The sequence below is a fragment of the Anolis sagrei genome, chromosome 2 (genome assembly GCF_037176765.1).
Source record: "Anolis sagrei isolate rAnoSag1 chromosome 2, rAnoSag1.mat, whole genome shotgun sequence".
Taxonomy (NCBI): domain Eukaryota; kingdom Metazoa; phylum Chordata; class Lepidosauria; order Squamata; family Dactyloidae; genus Anolis; species Anolis sagrei.
This window is the reverse complement of record NC_090022.1, coordinates 115047340-115069557: the sequence shown is the minus strand read 5'-3', so window position 1 is coordinate 115069557 and position 22218 is coordinate 115047340. Positions and strand designations below refer to the sequence as shown.

Below are 22218 nucleotides of genomic sequence, written 5' to 3'. Positions count from 1 at the left end.
ATAAATGGCCAATTAGTTCTGAACTGCTGAAGCTTTTTATTGTGTTATGAAAAACAAAATCCATTGAGGAAATGCTAGTAGCATTTGCTGTAAAGAAGCCTTATATTGGAGTACGTCCAGAATTATATTAATTTTCTAGGTCTTTTGATGGCTTCTAACCAAGCCAAGGAAAAGCAATCTCCCTTTCTCAAAGCCTATCAACATGTTGCTCTACATCAGGGTTTCTTAAACCTTTCTACTCGTGACCCCTTTCTGTCTAAGAAATATTTACATGACCCCAGGTGTAGGTTTATAAGATAGTTATAAAAATCAAACATTTTCTGATAACAAACCACATTTGCAATAACAACAACAACAACAACAACTTTATTCTTATATCCCACCACCATCTCCCCGAAGGGACTCAGGGCGGCTGACATGGGGACCAAGCCCAGCATAAACAAGAAATTCAAAGTTATATAATTAAAAACATAAAAATAAACAATATAATTAAAATAATTAAAACCAGAAAAGTAATCAACATCAACCAACAATATCCAGAAAATCAACATCAGAAAAGTAATCAACATCAACCACCAATATCAATCAACATCAACCACCAATAACCAGAAAAAGTGGGCATGTTCAAATTCAAGATGCCAGGGCAAGGCTTGTGCAAAATGCAGAACAACAGAGCTAGGACTAGAAGTAAAGTGCTGAAAAAACACCAAAACAATAAATTAGGGCTAGGCAGACCTGATTGGGAGCTAAACCATTCAAAGGCACATTAGAACATTCAAGTTTTCAAGTATTTATGGAAAGTAAAGACTGCTGAACAAATGGAGTTTCCTTTTAATGAAGTACAGATGAAGCATCTTCTGCAATAAACTTTAAACATAGTGCGACATATCTGTATAAATGTCTAAAACAGCTACTAGGTGACCTTGAGAATTTTTTTTACTGTTGCCAATTTTTTCAGAATCGCAACATTGCGCTAAGGGGATCCCATGTGGGATCAGGACCCACAGCTTAAGAAGCAGTGTGTAGTTCTTTATATGTACGTGCTAAACTTTCCTCTAGTATGTTTTCCTGATCTACATGTATTCATGAACAGTCAGATATGCAGCTGCACTTTCACAAAAAATGGGTGAGAGGTTTCATCATGGATCTTCATATTATGTTGATGTAACCCTAAGGAAACTGCTTTAGCCGAAGTATGTACTGCTATTACATGGTGCCTATTGACTAGCACCTGTGTATTGATGAAGCCATGTTGCTTGCCACTGTCCTCTCCTCTAAGTTTTGTAATATTTTCAAATTATAATTGAGAATGTTTTACTGAATGAGTTGAAGGATTAATACCAAGCAAAAAAAGAAATAATAGTACAAGAATAGTCTGTTCTAGACTGCTGTAAAATGCATAAATCCCCACAATATAGTTTCTGTTTTGCTGGTTGTTAACATCTCTGCATCACTCACATCATTCTTTTGTATGCACTCATGCACTTGCCCATCCGTCCGCTTGTCCTCTAGGGTTTTTCTGAAGAATTTAAAAACAAACAGAGGAGACACAAGAAGTTGTATTTATTTATTTATCTTATTTATACCCTGCCTTTGTCTCAAGGCGGCTTACATATGGCAATTATTCAATGCCTGGGAACATACAGACATTAAGCTTAAAATCAATTGACTTAAAATACATAAAAAGCATTACATTCAGTCCTAAATCACGCCATCCAAAAATCATAATCCAAGGCAGTAGTAATTCTTGGTGGCTTAACCTCTATCTTGCAGTTACTGAATGTATCAATGAACAAGCCCTTTAAAGACTACTTCTACCATCTGTATTATGAGTGGATGATGAGTGGTGATCACCAATTGACACCCAATTGACACCAATCCTAATGTGCACATGAGTTGAGACCTAATCACGGAAGACATTGTTGTGAAAAGCTTTTTTAAAAAATTGCATTTCTAATGCACTGGATGGATCAGAAGATGATGCACTGTAGGAAACGGGGAGGAAAAAGACATCTGCCATGAGCAGTGCTGAGGTCAGCACAGCACATACTGACAGCAATGACATGGCGCTGAGTCTTCTGACAAGGAAGATTAAAATGTTTAACTATGTAAATGTGTTCTCTGGACACTCTTGTATATTTTATCAAGATTTCAACATTGGTTTATAAAAACACTTACTGTTTTATAATAAAAAGCCTTTTCCCTCACGTAACAGTTGCACCAGTGTAACTATTATGCAATGAAATGTGGTATACTACAAACTCCTAACACAGTTGCCATATCTGGAGCCAAACACCCAAGCACTTGAAGGTCTTCATTATTAAAAACAGTTCAGTCCTTGAACTAGTTCTAACCCTCTCTCCCTACAACCACATTAGCATTTTATTGCATTTAAAAAGGAGAAAAGGGGCTTTTTGTTGATGCAGCATTTAAAAAAAACACTAAACAAGAACTCTTATCCTTACTCGTTATGTTTCTTTAGTTTTCCAGCTTTTAAAGCTGGATTGACACTAGAGTGACTGAATTACAGCATGGGACAGTCACACTAACTGGGGGAAGGAAGGGGAGAAGGCTCAGCCCTTCTATAAGAATATATGAGAATTTTGTGTGTTTGGTTTTGATTATTATTTATGGAAATGTGTGCATTTGTTCAGATGAAGAATAGAAAGAAAATGGGGTTTGTTTCCAAAAGGTACCAAATCCCCCCCAAGTGAACAATGAGTTATACATGGCAACTAGGAGTCGAATATTGTGTACAGATCAAAAGTAACAAATTGTCTCAAATCATTTTGGTACAGGGCTTGGGAAATTGAAAAACTTCTTGGGAAATTTTTATAGCAAGAGAATGCATGCCCTCTGCACTTTTTTCCTATTCCTATAAAAAAAATTGTTCGGATGGTTTTGGTACCTTTTAGAAACAAGATGCGTGTGTGTGTGTGTGTGCATGGAGATTGTTTCCTAAAGGTGCTAAATCCATCTGAACAATTAGAAAAAATCTTGCTGAAGATATGCATTCTTTTGCCTCAAATATATACATAAAGGTGGGGGACCCAGAGGGTGGGAGAGACAAAACTGACACTTTTGTCCATCCAGGCTTTTGAGCTTTAAGGGGTTACCTCTTAAATGTCTGGATTTCAATCCTTGTGGTATAGCTATGTTTGTATGGAATTAGACCTGCCATTTCTTTCCTCCTTTTTTCACACCAAGTGACAGACAGGTATAATATAGAGCATTCTGTGCTGGAGTACTTATAGCCATTCAGAAGAGATGGTTTAGAGTTTGGTTTTGTTTTTGTAAATTAAGGAAGAAAGAACTTGAGGTGTTTTTTTAAAAAAAATAGAATAGGGCAAGAAAATGCAAGTATTTATTTATTTATTTATTTATTTGCTTTATTTCTATACCGCATTTTTCAGCCTAGATTAGGCGACTCAATGCGGTTTACACAGTGCAAGTTATACAGTAATATACAGTTAAAAACACATCACACATTACAACAAAATCAACAATTATTATCAATTCCTTATCAATTCATGACGCCTCAACAGAACAAGATCCATTCTCATAATCCTTGTGCCATTCCTATGTTCAATTTTACCGACTTCCTGTGTTCAGTTGTTCAGTTGCACTGATTAGCCAAACGCTTGCTCGTAGAGCCAAGTCTTGACCTTCCTCCGAAACGCCAGCAACGAGGGGGCCTGTCTGATGTCTACCGGTAGGGCATTCCATAGCCGAGGGGCCACCACTGAGAAGGCCCTGTCTCTCATTCCCGCCAATCGTGCCTGTGATGCAGGCGGGACCGAGAGCAGGGTCTCCCCGGATGATCTTAATGTCATTTTCCTATCTGTGCTATCTAACATGCAAACAGCTCTCATCTAATCTGGCCCCATGTCTGTCATTAATATGTGAACTGATCATAAATATGCAGTAACCAGAAATGCATTTAACTTTATACATAATAATTTAGTTCCTGCTGCTCATACCCAGAAAGGGATGGATAAATAAGTGACAGTAGAACTGTCAGATGTTCTGAGCTGAAACAAGGGGGGATTTTCCAGCTTGTGAATAATATTCACATGCTCAAAATATTTGACATGTTTTTAGGTTTGCATTTCTCCCCTTGGGAACTTTTTGATTTGTTTTGTCTCACTTGCCTTAATTTGCTTTCAAGCAGTCTGTGATTTTACATCTTTGTGACCTGACCCGTGTAATAGCAGAACCAAATTAGAGCTTTGTTTGGTTTGATTATTTCATTCAGGTTTTTTTCTCGGTGAATTTGAGCATCCTGCTTAATGACTATCCATGAGAACATCCCCTGAAAACTAGATCAGGTTGTCAACCAGATTATGCATATTGAATTGGTTACCTTGCTCTGCCAATAGTCTAAATAATCTGAAGACACCTGATCCCATCTGATGTTGGAAGCTAAGTAACATTAGACATGGTAGTATTGCATTGGAGGTAACAATCAAATTTTAGATGTTGTTGGGCGTCTTTCAGCAGAAGGAACTGACAAAACCACCCAAGGATAACTCTTTCCTAATAAACACCTTTGATATTATGGGGTCGCCATGAATCAAGAGGCAACTTGAAAGCAAACACACATACAGTACTTTGCTCTTCTGCAGGGAGTCCACCAGGGCCCAAACAAAATGTAGGACTTCAAAGAACCGCACATGTGCTTCCCCTGCCTCCCACTCATACATGACATGCCCAATTTGCTCTACAGGTCTGTGGAAATTATTAAATTGTTGTTGTTTGCTGGTGGTATCATGAGTGAAAAGGAAAGCAGGAGGCCTTAAGAACATATAGGGCTTCACCTGCTTTGCAGACATGAGGTTCTTGAGGACTTCTAACTAGTAAATTAAATAAATGACTTTTGGTCTTCCTTCATCATTTACACATACCTGTTTGCAGTATCCTGGCTTTTAAGGATGGGGTATATTCATTTTTTATTTTTGTTCTCATGTCATATCTTAACATGGCTGTTCTTCAATCATATATGTGCTAGAAAGGCAGTTATGTTTATTCTTGTGTCTGTGTTTCTGTGTCTGTGTTTCCTCCCAGTGACTGACTTCTTAATGCCAGTGCTGTGTTGGAGTGGTCTTTAAGCGGATACTGTGCACAGCGGTGAATGTCTCTGCAATAAATTTCTCTAAATCTGTGCTCTTCCACACTAACTCATAAGACACCTAACTCTTTGTGCTGCTTCTATAACTGGAGCAGCCGGTTGGTTATGCTAGATGACATTAATCCAGCACCACAGTGTAGGCTGTATTTTTCACAGCCAGATGCATTGCTTAATACTTGTTTTACATCCAAGGTGTCCCTTTTAGAGACAACCTCCAGTTTGTAGGTCTGCAAGATACCTTCAGGATTGATGGGAAATGTTGGGAATTAAAGTATCAACGTCTGTCTGTTTTCCAGGATTCAGATTCTATTTTAATGGTTCTTGCAGCCATTCCAGAATACCTCAATGAATAAGTTCTCAGTTCACTCTCTCTCTCTCTTTTCTTTTTAAGAGTAAAAAGGACCGTATGAAGGCTTGGATAAGAGCACGCCTACCCAGCTGGTGCAAAGAAAGAGATTCCTGGTCTGTCTACATCTTTGCTCCTCAGTCTAAGTAAGACAACTTATTTTGATTGATAAAGTGTGACAGGCAGGGCTTCTGGATGTTGTGTTCAAAGCAGTGTTGGTAGAGTGTGGCAGAAATAACATTTGGCAAAAAGAACCAAACAGTGCTTGCAACTGAAAGATCTGAATCTGTTCTAATAGAGATTAAGCTAGGTACCTCTGTCTGCAGTCAATTAGATGCATTTTACCTGAACAATTTCAGCACATCTTTTATCAATGGGACATAACAAAGTACTTCACAGTCATTTAGCCACATGGCAATGTTTTTCTGGAACTTTACATTTCTTCCCATGCAGTAGCCATGGAGGTGTTCATAATCACTACCTCATCACTATGGCCACCAAAAAAAGGCAGACAATGCTTGCCACAGGGCGTGGGGAAACCACCACCCCACGTTCCACATCATCCGGCTCTTCTTGCTGTTGATCCCTTGGGGGGGGGGGGGAGTGTGGTGCATGTGTAGAGCGTACAGCTTCCCCATTAATATCAATGGGAGCTGACTGGCTCCATGGGTGATTGGGGCTAGATAGGTGTATACCGCCGATGTTAGCCCCATGTGATGAGGTTATCATTACACATTTAAGGTTTTTTGTGAGACTCTATCATTCCTTAAATAGAAATTAGAGGGCAGATTAAATCTAATTAGTTTTCAACTAAGTTTTTACAGGAACGCAGGATAATGAATGACAGGTCTTGGGGAACACAGAACCACTTCCCAAATAATTCTGTTCCTTCAGCTCTCCTCAAAAATTGGCTGGAGTTACACTTAAAAATGTACTTTTTTGACTCACATACAAATTCAACTTAAAAACAAATCTACAGACCCCATGTTGTTCATTATCCAGGGACTTCCCCTAAAACCAATTTCTTTTAGGCTTCTCATAAGTACAGATAATTTCATAATGTTAATTTAGGAGAACACTTCATACACCCAAAACTTTTGCTTTTTTAAGGGTAAGCTTTATCCTTCCTCATTTGATCCAGTTTCCAATCCACCCACTCATTTCTTCTTTCTGCATGTTTCTGCAAAGCAGCAAGAACAAGCTTAAGTGACTCATGCAGAGACACAGGGGGCACAGCATCTTCTTCTGATGAATTACATGGCTGCATCAGGAATGAATGAGGGAGCCTATTGCACACAGTGGATTATGTGGCTCCCACGTAAACCAAGTGAAAGTTCTCCAGGCCAAGAATGGTGAAACATACAGATAAAGAGAGACAATAGCATAGTGATTTCCTCCTGTGACATGCAAGTTGGGAATCAGTGGAGTACAGCAAAAGAAGTTTTAGAAATTTGTGATATTCCTGGAAACAGGAAGATCTCCAGAAAGCGAGAATGAAGGCTCATCCAGACAATGTCTCCAGTAAAACCAAATTGATTTGAGACAAAGCAGGAAAACCCTGCCTTGTCCCGAATTAATTTGATACTATATTAGACCCGGGCCTTCCTGAAATATCTGGGTCTAATGGAGGATGGGCCCTATGGGGACTGATTCTTGGGTAGTCCTGGAACTACCAACGGATCAGTCCGCACAGCCCAATTCACTTCTATGAGCCCCATGAGCCCCGTGAAGTGAAGAGAGAACCCACCCCCTCTCCAAATCCCCCCTAAAACCTTTTAAAAAAGCTTACCAGGCTGCCATTAGGCCTCTCTCCCTGCCTCCCGGAATGTATCAATGTAGCGCTAGAATATGGAGAGAAGCCTAATGGTAGCCCGCTAAGTTTTTATTTTACTTTAAAAGTTTTAGGGGGGGGGTGGATTGTCCCATTGTAGTGTGACTCTCATTGTACTACAATGGGGCAACTCATGGGAAAGCCCACTTCTTTTGGACACCTGTGTAGATAGCAACCAGAGAGAAAACCGGTTACTTTAACCCGTTTTCTCCCATGATAAATTGCTATTTGGAAGCAGCCTGATATGAGTTCCTCAGAAGATATTACAGAGAAGAGAAATTTGACAGCAGCATGCATATACGGAAACCTGTGTTGCTGAACAAATAATAGTAACTTCAGTATTGTTTTAATGTTGAACACACATAAGAGAGATGTGGAAAACTGCTGTAGACATCTATTTTAGAACAAAAAAGAGGACTCCCTTTGTATATCCTGTGATTACAGCAATGTCTTGTGCCTTCTCTCCTTCTTCCCTCTAGATTCCGTTTGATATGCAATAAAATCATCACTCACAAGATGTTTGATCATGTTGTTTTGGTAATCATTTTTCTGAACTGCATCACAATTGCAATGGAGCGTCCCAAAATTGAGCCACACAGTGCTGTGAGTAGTATCCAATGATGTTATTACCAAGACAAGCAAAGGAAACTAATATTGAACTTGACTCTTAATGTGTTGACTTTTGGTATCAGTCTCTTAATCAAAGAGGTTGAGATGGGGCTACTCTCAACTGGCACTTTATTAGCAATCGACCACAACCATTATGGACAATTGTCTCAGCCCACCATGCTGACCAGTTTATTATCTCAGGGAGATCCCATTCCATTGCCTGTATTTTCCATATTACCTTTTAGAAGTATTGGCCAAGAACCAAACTGTAGCATACTCAGAAGAATCCAGACTTTTCTCCCTCCCTCTTTACACCTCACCATTACACTGGAGCTTCATAGTCATCTAGAACTGGTGTTAAGAGTGCGGGATTGCTGTGTGGGATTGCGAGGGGATTGCTGATTCTGGCTAAAGCAACAGAAGGACTCAATTCACAATGAGAGTACATTCCTGTGTTTTTGGGATCATTAAAAGAATTAACATGCACAATTGAAATCAAGGAGAAAGCAAGCATCCCACCAAACCTCTTGTCTTCCCCTTGGAAATGATACATGTGCCACTTTCCCAGTGTTAATATTTCAGACATAGTGTATGTATCTTTGTTTTTCAAGTGCCTGCTTTATACTTCCTTTAATCATGTCGTGAATATGTTAATCCAAAACAAGATTAAACTAGAAGAGGAGACCGGTCTTAAATCATAACATCAAAAAGGAGAACCCGTTCCATCTCCTCCTCAACTATTCAAATTTTAGGAAGCACATGGCACTTCTCAATGTTATGAGCAGCATTGGGAGCCCACAAACTCTCTGGAGGGCACATTATCCCACTGTTGGTGCCACCACTATTTCTGCCCTCTATGCCATTCCTGGTATCTTCCAATTATTATTATTATTATTATTATTATTATTATTATTAAACTTTATTTGTACCCCGCTAGCACCTCCCGCAGGACTCGATGCGGCTTACAAATTCCAAGGCCTCAACAATAATACAACAATACAAACCTAAACAAATTAAAATAACTAAAGCAATCTAAAACAACAAGCAATAAACAATCCATTAAGACACAATAAAACTGGGCCAGGCCAGAGTAAGGGTACAAGGGTTAAAAGTGCTGATGTGACAGGTGGAAATGGGGCTTATGGACAAGTGCAGTGTGCAGCGATCTTGGCTTTAATAAAGTGCTTGTGGGACTTGGTAATGAAAAAAGGTTTCCTATTTGGGAAAGGCACATCGGAACAGCCAGGTCTTCAAGTTCTTTCTGAAGACTGCCAATGTAGGGGCCTGTCTAAGATCTTTGGGGACGGTGTTCCAGAGTCGGGGGGGCACCACGGAAAAGGCCCTGTCTCGTGTCCCCACCAAGCGCGCCTGCGACGCAGGTGGGATCACGAGCAGGGCCTCTCCAGATGACCGAAGAGAGCGTGTGGGTTCATAAACGGAGATGCGATCACGCAGGTAGGCAGGTCCCAAACCGTTCAGGGCTTTGTAGGTCAGCACCTGCACCTTAAATTGGGCTCGGTAGATAAATGGCAGCCAGTGGAGCTCCCTGAACAGGAGGGTTGACCTCTCCCTGTAGGGAGCGCCAGTCAACATCCTGGCTGCTGCTCGTTGAACCAGTTGGAATTTCCGAGCCATTTTCAAGGGCAGCCCCACGTAGAGCGCATTATAGTAATCCATCCTAGAGGTGACCAGGGCATGGACCACTCCGGCCAGATCAGCCTTTGCGAGGTACGGTCGCAGTTGGCGCACGAGTCTTAATTGTGCGAAAGCCCTCCCAGACACCGCCGACGCCTGAGCCTCAAGCGTAAGCAATGAGTCCAGGAGGACTCCCAAACGGCGGACCTGTGGTTTCAGGGGAGTGTAACCCCGTCCAACACAGGTGGCCACCCTATACCCCGGTCAGGTTTCGATCGACCAGAAGGACCTCTGTCTTGTCAGGATTGATCTTCAGCTTGTTCTTCCTCATCCACATAGACACAGCGGCCAGGCACCCGTCCAGCACCCGAGAGGCCTCCTTGGAATTCGGTGGAAATGAGTAGTAGAGTTGTGTGTCATCTGCATAGAGGTGGCACCCAACTCCAAAACTCCGGATGACCTCTCCCAGCGGTTTCATGTAGATGTTAAAAAGCATGGGAGACAGAATAGAGCCTTGCGGGACCCCACAGGTCAAAGGCCAGGAGTCCGAGCAGGCATCTCCCAGCTTCACCATCTGGGAGCGACCCTCCCAGAAGGATCGGAGCCACGACAAAACCGTGCCCCCGAGACCCATCCCAGATAGGCGACCCAGTAGGATACCATGATCGATGGTATCGAAAGCCGCTGAGATGTCCAAGAGAACCAACAGAGTCACACTCCCCCTGTCCAGCTCTCTACGGAGGTCATCCACCAAGGCGACCAAGGCTGTCTCAGTGCCGTGACCAGGCCTGAAACCAGACTGTGACTGATCTAGGTAGTTGATGTCATCTAAAAAGCCCTGGAGCTGGGAGGCAACCACCCGCTCCAGCACCTTACCCAAAAAAGGGAGGTTGGAGATCGGTCTGTAATTGTTCAGCACCGTGGAGTCAAGGGAGGCCTTTTTGAGGAGTGGACGAACCACAGCCTGTTTCAAATTAGATGGAAAAATCCCTTGCTCCAACAATGCATTAATGATAAGCACAAACCAATCAACCAACCCCTCCTTGGCTGATTTAATTAGCCATGATGGGCAAGGGTCTAGAGTCGAAGTGGTCGCCCTCACAGCTCCAAGGACCTCTTCCACGATCTCAGGAAGAACAAGCCTAAAAGAATCCCACAAAATTGGACAAGCAAATCCCAGCAATTCTGCTAGGAAACAAGGCAAGCATTTTCTAGGTTTCCTTTTCCCTGTAAAATCAATAGGATTTGATCAAAAGAATCTTCAGAGGTACCAATGGGGCAGAGAAGTGGAAATGGCCAGGGAATTAATTGCCAAGTTGGATTATGTGGCTCGCTGCCTATATTGTATCCACTCATTCATTCTAGGAACCAAAGAAACACATACAAAACCAAAGCTTAAAACCAAACAACTTCCATACCTTGAATCCCCAAAACAAATCTGCCTTTCAATCCAGATCATTATTCTTGGTTCCTAACACAAAGAGACATGAAGCCAAAGCTGGCTTCTGTTCTCATCCTGACTTATAACAATACATATATGTACAATTATTTATAATAAATAAAGTTATGGCCAGGAATGATGTTATATATATATATCTAAATTACCCTTGGCATAAAAAAAAGGTTTATCACCCCTTTTCTAGGTGCACAACAGTTTAGGTTGGAATTTAGTATGCTTGCCCTGTTTTTCCCTCATAGGTTATGTGTTTTGGCTATTTAAAAAATAGGTCTCATATGTTTATAATTGGGTATAATTTTGGTTGGGTTTTTTAAAAAAAAAAAAAGCCACACCTGCATGTTGTTAATCTGTGCAATAAATGCTCCTTCCTGGCAGTGAGTGCAAAGCGCTTTCCCTGCTCTTTCTGTGGCCTTTGCTCACAGTGTCCAAGTCATCCATGTATCAGAGGCATCAGAACTTCCTCTTCTTTTCTTTCTTTTCTGCACTCTGTAGACAGAATTTGTGCGTTTAATATTTGACGCAGCTAAGGCATCTGGCACACTTTTCTTCTCCAGTTAATATTCAAAATGGCTTTTTTTCTTCCTTTTTTGTTACAGTGTTAGGCTTTAGTTGTTTCCATCTGTTCTTTGTTGGTATTCAGACTGGGAGGGAATGGGGAAAGGGGGGATAGGAACAGATCCTTTTCCACTTCTTTTTCCACTTTTTTCCTCTTTGTTTTGATATGAACAAACATCTTTGTTCGTGTTTCCCACATTTGTTTTGACAGGTTTACTTGATCCCCCCCCCCCCCAAGCCCAGATCTTCATAGCCAGCCACACTGTCTATCATTCAAATGCCAGCAAGAAGAGCACATTAATATTTTTATCCTATTATATTATTTCATTTTATTGCTGCCTGAGCCAATGCATGTTAAGTCCCATTAAGTTCAATAAGGTTTATACCCTGATACATATGCAGAAGATTTCAGTTTTAGAAAGACAGAAGGTGGGGCTAATAGACAGTATGCATAAAAACAACAAAAACAAGAAGCCTTCAGTTGCTTCTCTAACATTGCCTAAATCAATTCAGACAATGTCTCCATGATATCCTCTTCCTGTAACTTAACAACCACAGCTCGCTTGGGCAAGTCATACTTTCAGACTCGGAGGAAGGCAATGGCAAACTGTGTCTAAACAATTCTGATGCTGCCAGAAGTTGGAAACAACTTGAAGGCACACAGAAACAGACCATATCTTTACACTAATTCTGCTGTCATACTTTTTGTGGACTACTCTCCAAACAAGTCAGTCGAAGTGCTTGGTATTGTGGGAGAGGGCTGGAATTTTAACAACATTGGAAGTCACTGAAATAAAAATGAATTCTGCAATTTTATGATGAGATAGACCTGATGGAGCAGGTGAGATACTGTGTAGGTGAAGCAGGTGAAATACTGTTGAACCAACTGGAACATGTTTCAAACCAAGGTTTCTATAAGCAGAATTTTAAGGGGAAATTCCCTGTGGAGCTGCCATTCTCTCAGGACTTGGAATGGGTCCAAATCCAGTAGTGGCTGGGACAAGCACGCACACTGAGCAGAACCATTTTTTCTCTTCTTTCCTGCTTTCTCCTCCCTCCCCAAATGGGATGCCAAGTGAGGTAGCAATCACTCTTTTCAGAAGTCTGAACCAAGGGTCTTGCAGTAAGCTTTTTACGTTGAGCTGAAGCCTGCACAACATTAAGCTAAGGATCCTACATGTAGCCCTAAGCATAGACTGTACCTCCCCCACCATGGGGGTATAGTATTACTTTGAAATAATTGCATGAAACAAACACGCATGCAAGTGGCATAAAACAAGTGTAGATTCTGCTTTTTCTTTGCTTTGCTAACTTTTCTTTTCCTTTTTTTCTCCTTGCCCCTGTCTCCCCGCTGCCCCAAAAAAACCTGAACATGTGTATTAGCTCATTAAAATGCTTTTCATTAAGGCAGGGAGCTTTCTGACTTTGTCAAATAGGGCTTTACATGAATCCCCTTGAAACTGTTACAGAAGGAACACCCTTTTAATGAGCAAGTACTGATACTGCTCTCCACTAAATCATAAAAAACCCCAAACCAACAGATCTTAACATGAGTGATTTGGATGGGGCAAGAACTATTTTGAGCTCCCAGGCCATTATTAACTTTCAGATGTCTATTTTTTAGAAATTGTTTTGCCCTCTAGTACATATTGTTGGGGAGGTTGTTAGGAAATCTTTACACACACTTTTATAAAGAACCAGACTGACATCTGGTTTTGTTGAATTTGCAATGGTTCTTTGAATGCAAAACAGGAGATGGTTTGCTAAGTGTTACCCTTTAAAGAATAAAGAATCACAGGATTTCACAACTGTGCCTGCCAATATGTCACACGAGTGATGAAGCTTCACAGGAACCCATTTAGTGTCAAATGGGGAATACTTCAATGGCAGATGTGATCTGGAATAAATGGATTGTGTTTCAGGAAGTGACCTTCTGAGCAAGATATTGAACTAAGGCAATTGAAAAATTAAGATGCATGTAAACCAAAAGGCATAGAAAGGACCAAAAGATTTTGAAAAGGAGTGGTTGGAGTAGTAAAGCTAGGAAACTAACTACATCACACTAGAGAATAAATCTGCTTAAAATCCGGTTTCTGCCTCCTGCAGAATTCTGGGGTTTGTAGTTTACTGATCCTGTTAAGACTGTCACTGGCCTTAAGACTGAACAGGTCAAGTTTTGGGAGAGTAGGTTTGTCATTCAGCTTAGGCATACTCCATTTTGAAATTAAATAGATGATTTTCCTACCTTCATCACACACTTTTTAATCTATCAGTTTTACTCAGGAGTCCTTAATTGATTTGCCATCACACAGTTGAGTTTTGTCCCCACCCCACCCTACCCCCACCCCGTTTTCTTTGCGGAAGAAAACCTGAAGGAAATTGCTGATAGTAAACTATAGCTGCTATTATGGAAAGCTATGTACCATTACAAATATTTAAAATATTTAAAATCAATCAGTCCATAGTATCGATCCATGGCAGTTAAAAGAGTGTCAAACTGCTGTAATTCAACAGTGTAGAATGCACTCATATACTTACCTGCTCTGGTTCCCCAAACTAAATTAATAGCCAAGAACTATTCTTATCAGCAGAAATTGGCTGTACTCGTGATCCTGTTTGTTAGTTAGACAATCATTTGTAAGAAAGGACTAGAACCCATATGAACCAGAAGCAGAATCACCAGCAAAACAGATCTCTTTCACCCAGTGTAGCTCCTGGCAGTTAAAGTGAATGTGAAAAAGGAAGTGATGGCCCTAAAGCTTTGAAACAGTTTAAACAGTTCACTGTATTTTCCAGAGTGCCCTTCTTGGGAAAGAGGGGTCTGCCTAGTGGAAGCTGTTCTGATGTACTCTACCCTCACCCAGTGAGGTGGGACCCCACCTCGGCCCCTGAGAAGCCTCTGCTCAACCCCCCTCTTTGCTTCCTGCCTTAGACCTACTTTGGCTCTATCCCTGTTCTGAATTTAGCTCCTGAAGCTCCTTTTAAACCTCAGCTCTTTCTCTGTATAGCAGCCAAAGCTCACAGATGCAAAACAATGACAATGGAAAGGCTCAAGTGAAGCAATGTGTATATGTAAAAGAAAGCACAAGAGAATGACTAGACTGACACTGTTATGGGATCCAACAAGGTAGAAGGATGAAAGAAGAAATGGAGTAGAAAAAGAAAGAGTAGAAGGAAGAAGGGAATGTGTCAAAGAAAGAAGGGAGGGAATGGGGAATGAAAGAAGGGAGACAAGGATGACTGAAGGGTTGGAAGGGGGAAAGAAGAAATAAAAGGGAAAGGAGAAAGATGGGAGGGAAAGGAGAGGAGAGGAAGGAAGGGAAGGAGAAAACAATTGTATGGAAGGGGAAAATAAGGGACATAAAGGGGAAAGAAGAGGGAAAGAGACAAAGAAAGAAAGAAAAGAAGAAAGGGAAGGAAGAAAGAAAAAAGGTAAAAGAAGGGAAAGTGGAAAGGGAAGAAAGGTGGAAAAAAAGAGAGAAAGGAGAAATAAGGTGGAAAGTATGAGATGGAAGGAGGAAGGAGGGAAGAAAAGGAGAAAGGAGAGATGGAAGAAAAATAAGGGGAAGGAAGGGAAGGAAAAAAGGTGAAAAGAAAGACGTGGAATGAGAAAGGGGGGAAAGGAGGGAACTAAAGGAGAAAGAAGAAAAGTAGGGAGAAAGAAGGGAAGGGGAAAAGAAAGGGAAGGTGAAAGAAGAGAGTGAAGATGGAAAGGTTGGAAAGGTTGGAAATGAGAAAGAAGAGAAGGAAGGGGAAGAAATGAAGAAGGGGAAAGGAGAAGGAAAAGGAAAGGGGAAAGAGAAAGGGAAAAGAAAGGAAATGAGAAAGAAGAGAGGATAGAGGAAAAGAAAGGAAGGGAAGGTGAAAGAAGAGAGTGAAGGGGGGAAGGGGGAAGAAAAGGGAAAAGAGGGGAGGAAAGGAGGAAGAAAGGAAAGAAATGAGGAGGACATTTCTTTCTCCAGAAGATGAAGCCAAACAGGCCAGCCATCCTCTCTCTTCCTCTCTCTCGCTCTCTCTCCTTGAGCAAAATGCAAGCAAAGGGTAGCAGCAGAGCTTTTTCCCAAAGGGGCATTTGGGCTCCTCCCACAAATCATGTAACCATTTTATTTTAAAGTGGAGAACATGGGAAATTCATCACATGACAGAATTGGCTATTTTTCCCATCTCTATATGCATAATTTACAAAAAAAAGTCACTTGCCAACCAGTTTAGAAAGTATCTGAAAAGATAATCCTGTGAAACACTTAAAAATGCCAAGATATCTCTACCCTACATTTGAAGCCTACGTCATGTGATGAACACAATAGGTTGTCATTTCTTAAGTGAGTGGCTCAGTAGAATTTAATGCATGTGAGGAAGTGGCTAGGCGACTAAATGGGAACCAGGACAGATGTGGGAAGAATTCCAGTAATAGAGGAGCAATGAGTCTTCTACTCCGAAGGAAAGGCTTGAACTGCAAAAGGGAACAATTGGAGCATTCCAGAATGAAAAACCCACAATACATGGAAATTGATTGTATGGGCAGGATAAAAGGAGGATTTGGTTTAGAAATCATGGGATGATAGAGGATGTCAAAAGTTCTCTTGTGAAATGCTGGAGTTTTCTCCATGTGACAGACTTCATGCTTGAAACCAAAATAGATACTATTTGAACTTCAGCTGTCTCAAATAATGATTCTTTGCTTTCCAGAGAAGGGATTTTTAAATTTTCTTCCACTTTACAAGATCTGCTTCCTCCTTCCCTATATCGTGACATGGATGAAGTTCCGTTTTTAAAGCAAGTAGCTCTGCCAAACCCCCAACAGTATATTTAACTTGTCCAGACTTCCAGCGCCACCACTCTCACACATATGATTTCTATTGCCTTCCACTTCACAAGAATTTGATGTATTATGCATTTTTGGTGAAAGCAGAAGAAAGATGCTTTTCATTGTAGAGATATTATAAAACATGGGAAATTATTCAAATAAATAGACTGTCCTAGAGAAAAAGGATTGTAACCAAAATAAAAATCCATGTTTGTACCTAAGTGCCTCCAAGTGCTCTACGCCAGATGGAATCTCAACAAGGACCATTGCTAGCTCCATATTGGAGATGAATGGAATCACACCAGGTATATAAACATGCAGCGTGACCAGAAAGTGTGTTAATATCTTATATCTTTTCTCTCTTTTAAATAGGAAAGGATTTTTCTCACACTCTCCAACTATATTTTCACAGCAATCTTCCTGGCTGAAATGACCATAAAGGTAAGCACTCTCTTGGGCTATTGAAGCTCACATAAAACCTACATGCTGAATTGCAATTTTAATAGCTACTAAAGCATCCTTCCAATTTCATGTGGATTTGCATACTCACTGTGCCTACTTCTACACATTCAATCTGGGTTAGGACATGGATTAAAGAGAACAGGTTCATGGCAGAGTGTCTAAACAAGTACCCCAAGAACCAACTGGAAGCTGGGACTCTGGCCACAAAGATCCACTGAGTACAAATCAAACTGATCCAAATGAGTATATTTTTTCCTACCTCATCTGACAGGATACGTTGATAATAAACAGCCTGTCCAATGAGAATCAGTGCTAGATGAAAGCAGGGCAAAGCAAAAAAGGGAAAGCAAGCATTCCCATGAAAGTGCTGAGGTTTCCTTTTGTCGGGGGGGGGGGGGGGGCGTGTTTACCTTCCAACCAAGCTGTGTATCCAGTTTCTTCTGCTAACTGCTTCAGCACTAGCCTCACAAGCACTCTCAGATTTCCTTTCTGTTTCAGCATATTTCATGGGTTCATCCAGAATTTCTGTGAGTTTTTTTAAATATTCTGTTTCAGGCTAGATGTATATTGCATCATACATTTAGGTTATTCATTCTGTGGATGCCCTGACCTTGAGATGGCTTGGACCTGGATTTAGTGTCAGTGTGAAAGCACCCTATGCACATGGATTTTACTAGGAACACATGCTTCCCAATATGCATATTCAGAATTTCTATCAGAATACATATACATTTATTTGCACTTGACTAGCATTTCATAGAATAATAGAGTTGGACGAGAGCACAAGAGCCATTCAGCCCAGCCATATCCTGCTGTACAGGAATACACAGTCAAAAGATTTGTTCTGTGGCCTTCAAGATGGCTAACATTGAAATAAACTAAATGGTTTTAACAACTTTCTTTTCTATATGGTTTGTAGGTTATGTGCTGTTACATATTTGTATAGTCCTGATTTGATCTGTTTGATAAATGTCAGCAGAGCAAGTAGGAAATTTCCATAGGCTTTTCCAACCAAAGCGCATAGACGCAATGCAATTCCATTAGGTCTTTAACATTTCCTCAACCTTTCTACTGATATAAACATCATGGAAATAACAAAGTACATGAATAAAGTAATGGTGTTAGTGCAGTTACATAAATGTGTGCTTAGTTATAGAAAGGTGTCTCAGACCTCACTTCTAATAAATAGGATTAAGCTTCCCAAGTAAAGCTAGATCTGTTCCCTTCAGGGAGCATATAACTGTGGTCTGACCATTTTCACACCACTGATGATCAGGGATGCTGAAATTCCCTTTGAGATAGCAAACTTGGGATGCACTTGTACAGAGCAAAATAATTGTTTCCCCAAGAAAACCTTCATGCTAATTTGAAATGGCAATGCCAACAACTTTTAAGGAACAGAATATTCAGCTGTAATTACTGAACAAAAAATTCAGTGAAAGAAAAGGAAGAACACTTGGCAGAGCTCATGTGTTGTAGCAGTGCATGCCCTGAGCCTCAGTGTTGGAGACATTGTGTCCAAGTCCCCATTCATTTGGTGGCTCTTTACACCACTGCCGTATCAATGTACTGCATTTCAGAGTTGTTGTGAAACATTTCAAATCATGAATAGCTTTGAACAAGTATCTAGAAGGTAGCTATCTTAGCCTGTTAAGCACAACTAGCAAGTCTTGTATAATCTTACCGAGAGGCGGCCCTAGGTAATTTTCAATGGTAAGCAAACAGTATTTTGGTGCCCCCCCACCCCCACCAACCAATCACTGATATATATTTTCTGTTCGTCATGGGAGTTCTGTGTGCCATATTTGGTTCAATTCCATCATTGGTGGAGTTCAGAATGCTCTTTGATTTTAGGTGAACTATACATCCCAGTAACTACAACTCGCATATGTCAAGGTCTGTTTTCCCCCAAGAGTGCCTCAAGAGCACCCCTGGGCAAAATCAACTATACTGCAAATGCTTACTTTGCGTAATGGGTTGAGCCGCCCCTGATCTTACCATACCAACAGAGACATATGTTTCCTTGGGCTACAGTCTTAATTTATCAGATGCCTAAAGTATTTATTCCAAAGATTTATAAGCACATGACCATAGTAGGGAAAGGGGATTATAACCACTGAATGAAACTCAAAAGAATAGACCCCAGCAGTTTTGTTAAAGCACCCTTTTATTCCACCCAGAACACACCAAATCTCATTTGATTTCAGAAGCTATGTAGAGCCAAGCCTAGTTGGTTCTTACACAGGTGTCCATCAGGAATCCTCAGGTGAGGCTCAAAAAGAATCCCACCTCTCAGGGGTGCATTTGCACTGCAGAAATAATGTAGTTTGATCATATTTTATTTATATGGAATTGAAGGATTTGTACTTTTGCAAGATCTTTAAGCTTCTCTGCCAAAATGTGTTGGCGCCTCACAAATCTACAAAATCCAGAACCACATAGCATTTGTCCATAACAGTTAAAGTGGGATCAAACTGTATTAATTCTACAATGTAGATGAATCCCTTGTATTCAAAGAGCTTCTGCCAATCAGTGCTGAAAATCCTGGGCTATGATGTCAAATGGTAAGGCAACTTCCTACTTTTCTGTGCTTATTTGTGCGACCATATTCTTCCTTTGCCTTGAGACTTGCTGCGGGAGCCCTTCTTTCTGTCCCACACCATCAGAAGTATGTCTGGTGGGAACATGGGACAGGGCCTCCTTGGGGCTGCCTCAGGCTTAGGAAGTCCCTTTTCAGAGAAGTTAGGGTGACACTCTCCCTACTCACCTTCTTCAGACACTTAAAAATCTGTCTGTTTTGAGGTGTATTTGATGCTATATTGCATAAGACCTGTCCCACCTAAACAATGTGTAGGAACTTCCTAATGTTTGTTCAAGTAGGTGGGTATATATGTGTTTAATGGTGTATGCTTTAATCCGTTTTTAATCATTTATTTTAAACTGTTATTATTCTATTATTTTAAACAATGTGTTTTTAATTTGTTATAAGCTGCTCTGAGTCCCAAAAGGGAAAAGGTAGAATATAAATAAATATAAAATAACTATACTTGTAGAAAATGAATAATGGAATGTAAATTATCGCCTATGGCATCCATTTTTGACCTTCTGAACTGCTGAACTAAATTCTCCTAACAGCCATTCATGTTGCATGGGCTCTTGATGATCAGGCATTTTCCAAAATGAGTTCTTTTCTATTTTGTTTTCTAAGCTTGTACCTGTTATTCACTTTTAAGAGACTTACCGCCTAGATTTTGTTAAACATTATTGTGAAATGTTCTAACTTACTGAGGAACAGATGAAAAAACATCATCCGTTTCATAATGGCCTAGAAAGAAATTATTTTGGAATGGTACATATTTGTGATTGGGTATGCATAAAAGTGCAGAATTAGCAAGCTGTCAAAAGTTTTAAGTTCTGGATATTCCTGAAGCCTCCTCGTTTTATCTAAAATTTCTTTGAAGCCTTATGACCAACATATGGCTAGCAGCTCCCTAACTATTTTGTTCTGCAGTCAACTGTAAAAATTAATCATATCTGCCATTTTTTAATGTAATTGCTATACATTGTTACGGACACTTTCAAACTGTTAGGCTTTAGCTGCATTAAAAATATATCAACTGTTAAAGGGACAATCTGGGATGTTTCTGCATAGTTATTTTTATGAACCTCACATTATGACACTTTACAGATTTGGCTTAGTGATGTCGCTATAACTGGGGATTGAATGCAGTTGCACTCGCAAATGTTTAAATAATGCATTCAAAACAGGTTGCCAACATATTGAATGCATTACTCATGTTTTGTTGCAATCTGACACCTTGGCAGGTGGTGGCACTTGGTCTGTGCTTTTGTGAGAAGGCGTACCTGAGAAGCAGTTGGAATGTCCTGGACGGGGTGCTCGTTCTCATCTCTGTGGTTGACATCCTGGTTTCAATGGTTTCTGACAGTGGCACCAAAATCCTGGGAATGTTACGAGTCTTGAGGCTGCTGAGAACTCTCAGACCATTAAGGTAAGGAAATCGTGTAGAGGTATTCAAGTTGTCAGGAGGCTGTATCAGGAAGGAGAAATGGGTCATGTAAATAGCAAAACAAACAGAGGTGACTACTAATGGGAAGGAAGATTGAGAGAGAGAGAGAAAGAGGGTGGGGGGAGAGAGAGAGAATACCAGGCCTGTTGGAACACAACAGGCCTGGTTACAAGTGTATTGGGGCCTATTTCATACATGTGGCACAGATTGTTACAGCTGCATAGATGTGGTTCCCTGTGGTAAGTCACATGGGTCCACTCCCAGGAGGAAAGCAGGATGTAAATAAAATAATTAAATGAAATTATGTGAGTAACTTCAGCTACTTTATTGCCATATTTTTCCTAGTTTTGCATTTGTGTACTCGAGCCATACTCAGATTACAAGCAGTCCCCAAGTTACAAACATAATAGGTTCTGTAGGTTTGTATTTGTATTTAAGTCAGAACAGGACCATTTTAAAGTGTAACTCCAGCCATCCATATAAGGTTTAGATAGCATAGGGAAGAGTTAACACTCACATGGTGTTTATTTTGTTGTCTGTGCTCCTGTTCAGAAGATTTCACTTGACTTTCTGTCCCTGTGATCATTGGATTTTGAAAAATGTGACTTGGAAACAAAGCTTCAGTGGAGACATCTTTTCTCCATGATCACTCTTTCAGGCATGAATTTCCCTTTCTAGTGGTCAATTTCTCTCACTTCATGTTGTCTCACCCCTGTTTGTAACTATAAGTAATTTGTAAGTCAAATGTTTGTAACTCTGGGATTTCCTGTATGTGTGGAGGAATTGCTCACACAAGTGTCTTATTGAGAAGATTTTGCATTGCAGGCCTTTTTCCCCCCGTACATTGACTGAGGTGTGGGAAAGTAGGAAAATACCTCTCCAGAGCCAAATGGTCAAGGGAAGAAGTAGAAAAATATTTTCAGACAGATACCAGAATTTTTATCCCATTTGGCTTCTAACAGTAATGCCCTGCTCTTCAAGACATAGAGTACCCTTTATCATGTCTGTGTGTGATAAAGGAGGAGGCTAGTTTGAGACTGTGTTTGGCCCTGCTCTTGAATCTGGATTTTTTTTTCACCTGTCCAAAGAAGTGCCTTCACATACAGAGCAGTAACCAAGAGTGGTTTTGTACATGACATGTTTCTGTCTTGAAAGACCCAAGAAGGTTAAGTCTTTTCTTTACTGAGCTCTGGGGTCACTGCATTAAATCACCCCAAGGAAAAGCCCTTTATGAGAAAGTGAACATTGCTTATAGAAAATTTGTTGAGATGTGAGAGCATCCACTTGTCCCAGCTTCATATGTATGAATTACTTGCAACCAAAATGTTTCTACCTAAAACATCTGGGCTGCAATGGCT

At 40.6% G+C, this 22218-nt stretch overlaps 1 protein-coding gene across 11 annotated transcripts in view; it reads left to right on the top strand.

Moving 5' to 3' along the window:
• Positions 1 to 22218, top strand: part of CACNA1G (calcium voltage-gated channel subunit alpha1 G) — a 420834-nt gene that overhangs the window by 318035 nt on the left and 80581 nt on the right. For all 11 annotated transcript variants that reach the window (XM_060764775.2, XM_060764774.2, XM_060764777.2 and 8 more), the window contains 4 exons: positions 5520 to 5620; positions 7785 to 7908; positions 16743 to 16811; positions 20658 to 20842. In XM_060764775.2, the coding sequence (XP_060620758.2) occupies positions 5520 to 5620; positions 7785 to 7908; positions 16743 to 16811; positions 20658 to 20842 (479 nt within the window). The remainder of the gene's footprint in view (positions 1 to 5519; positions 5621 to 7784; positions 7909 to 16742; positions 16812 to 20657; positions 20843 to 22218) is intronic.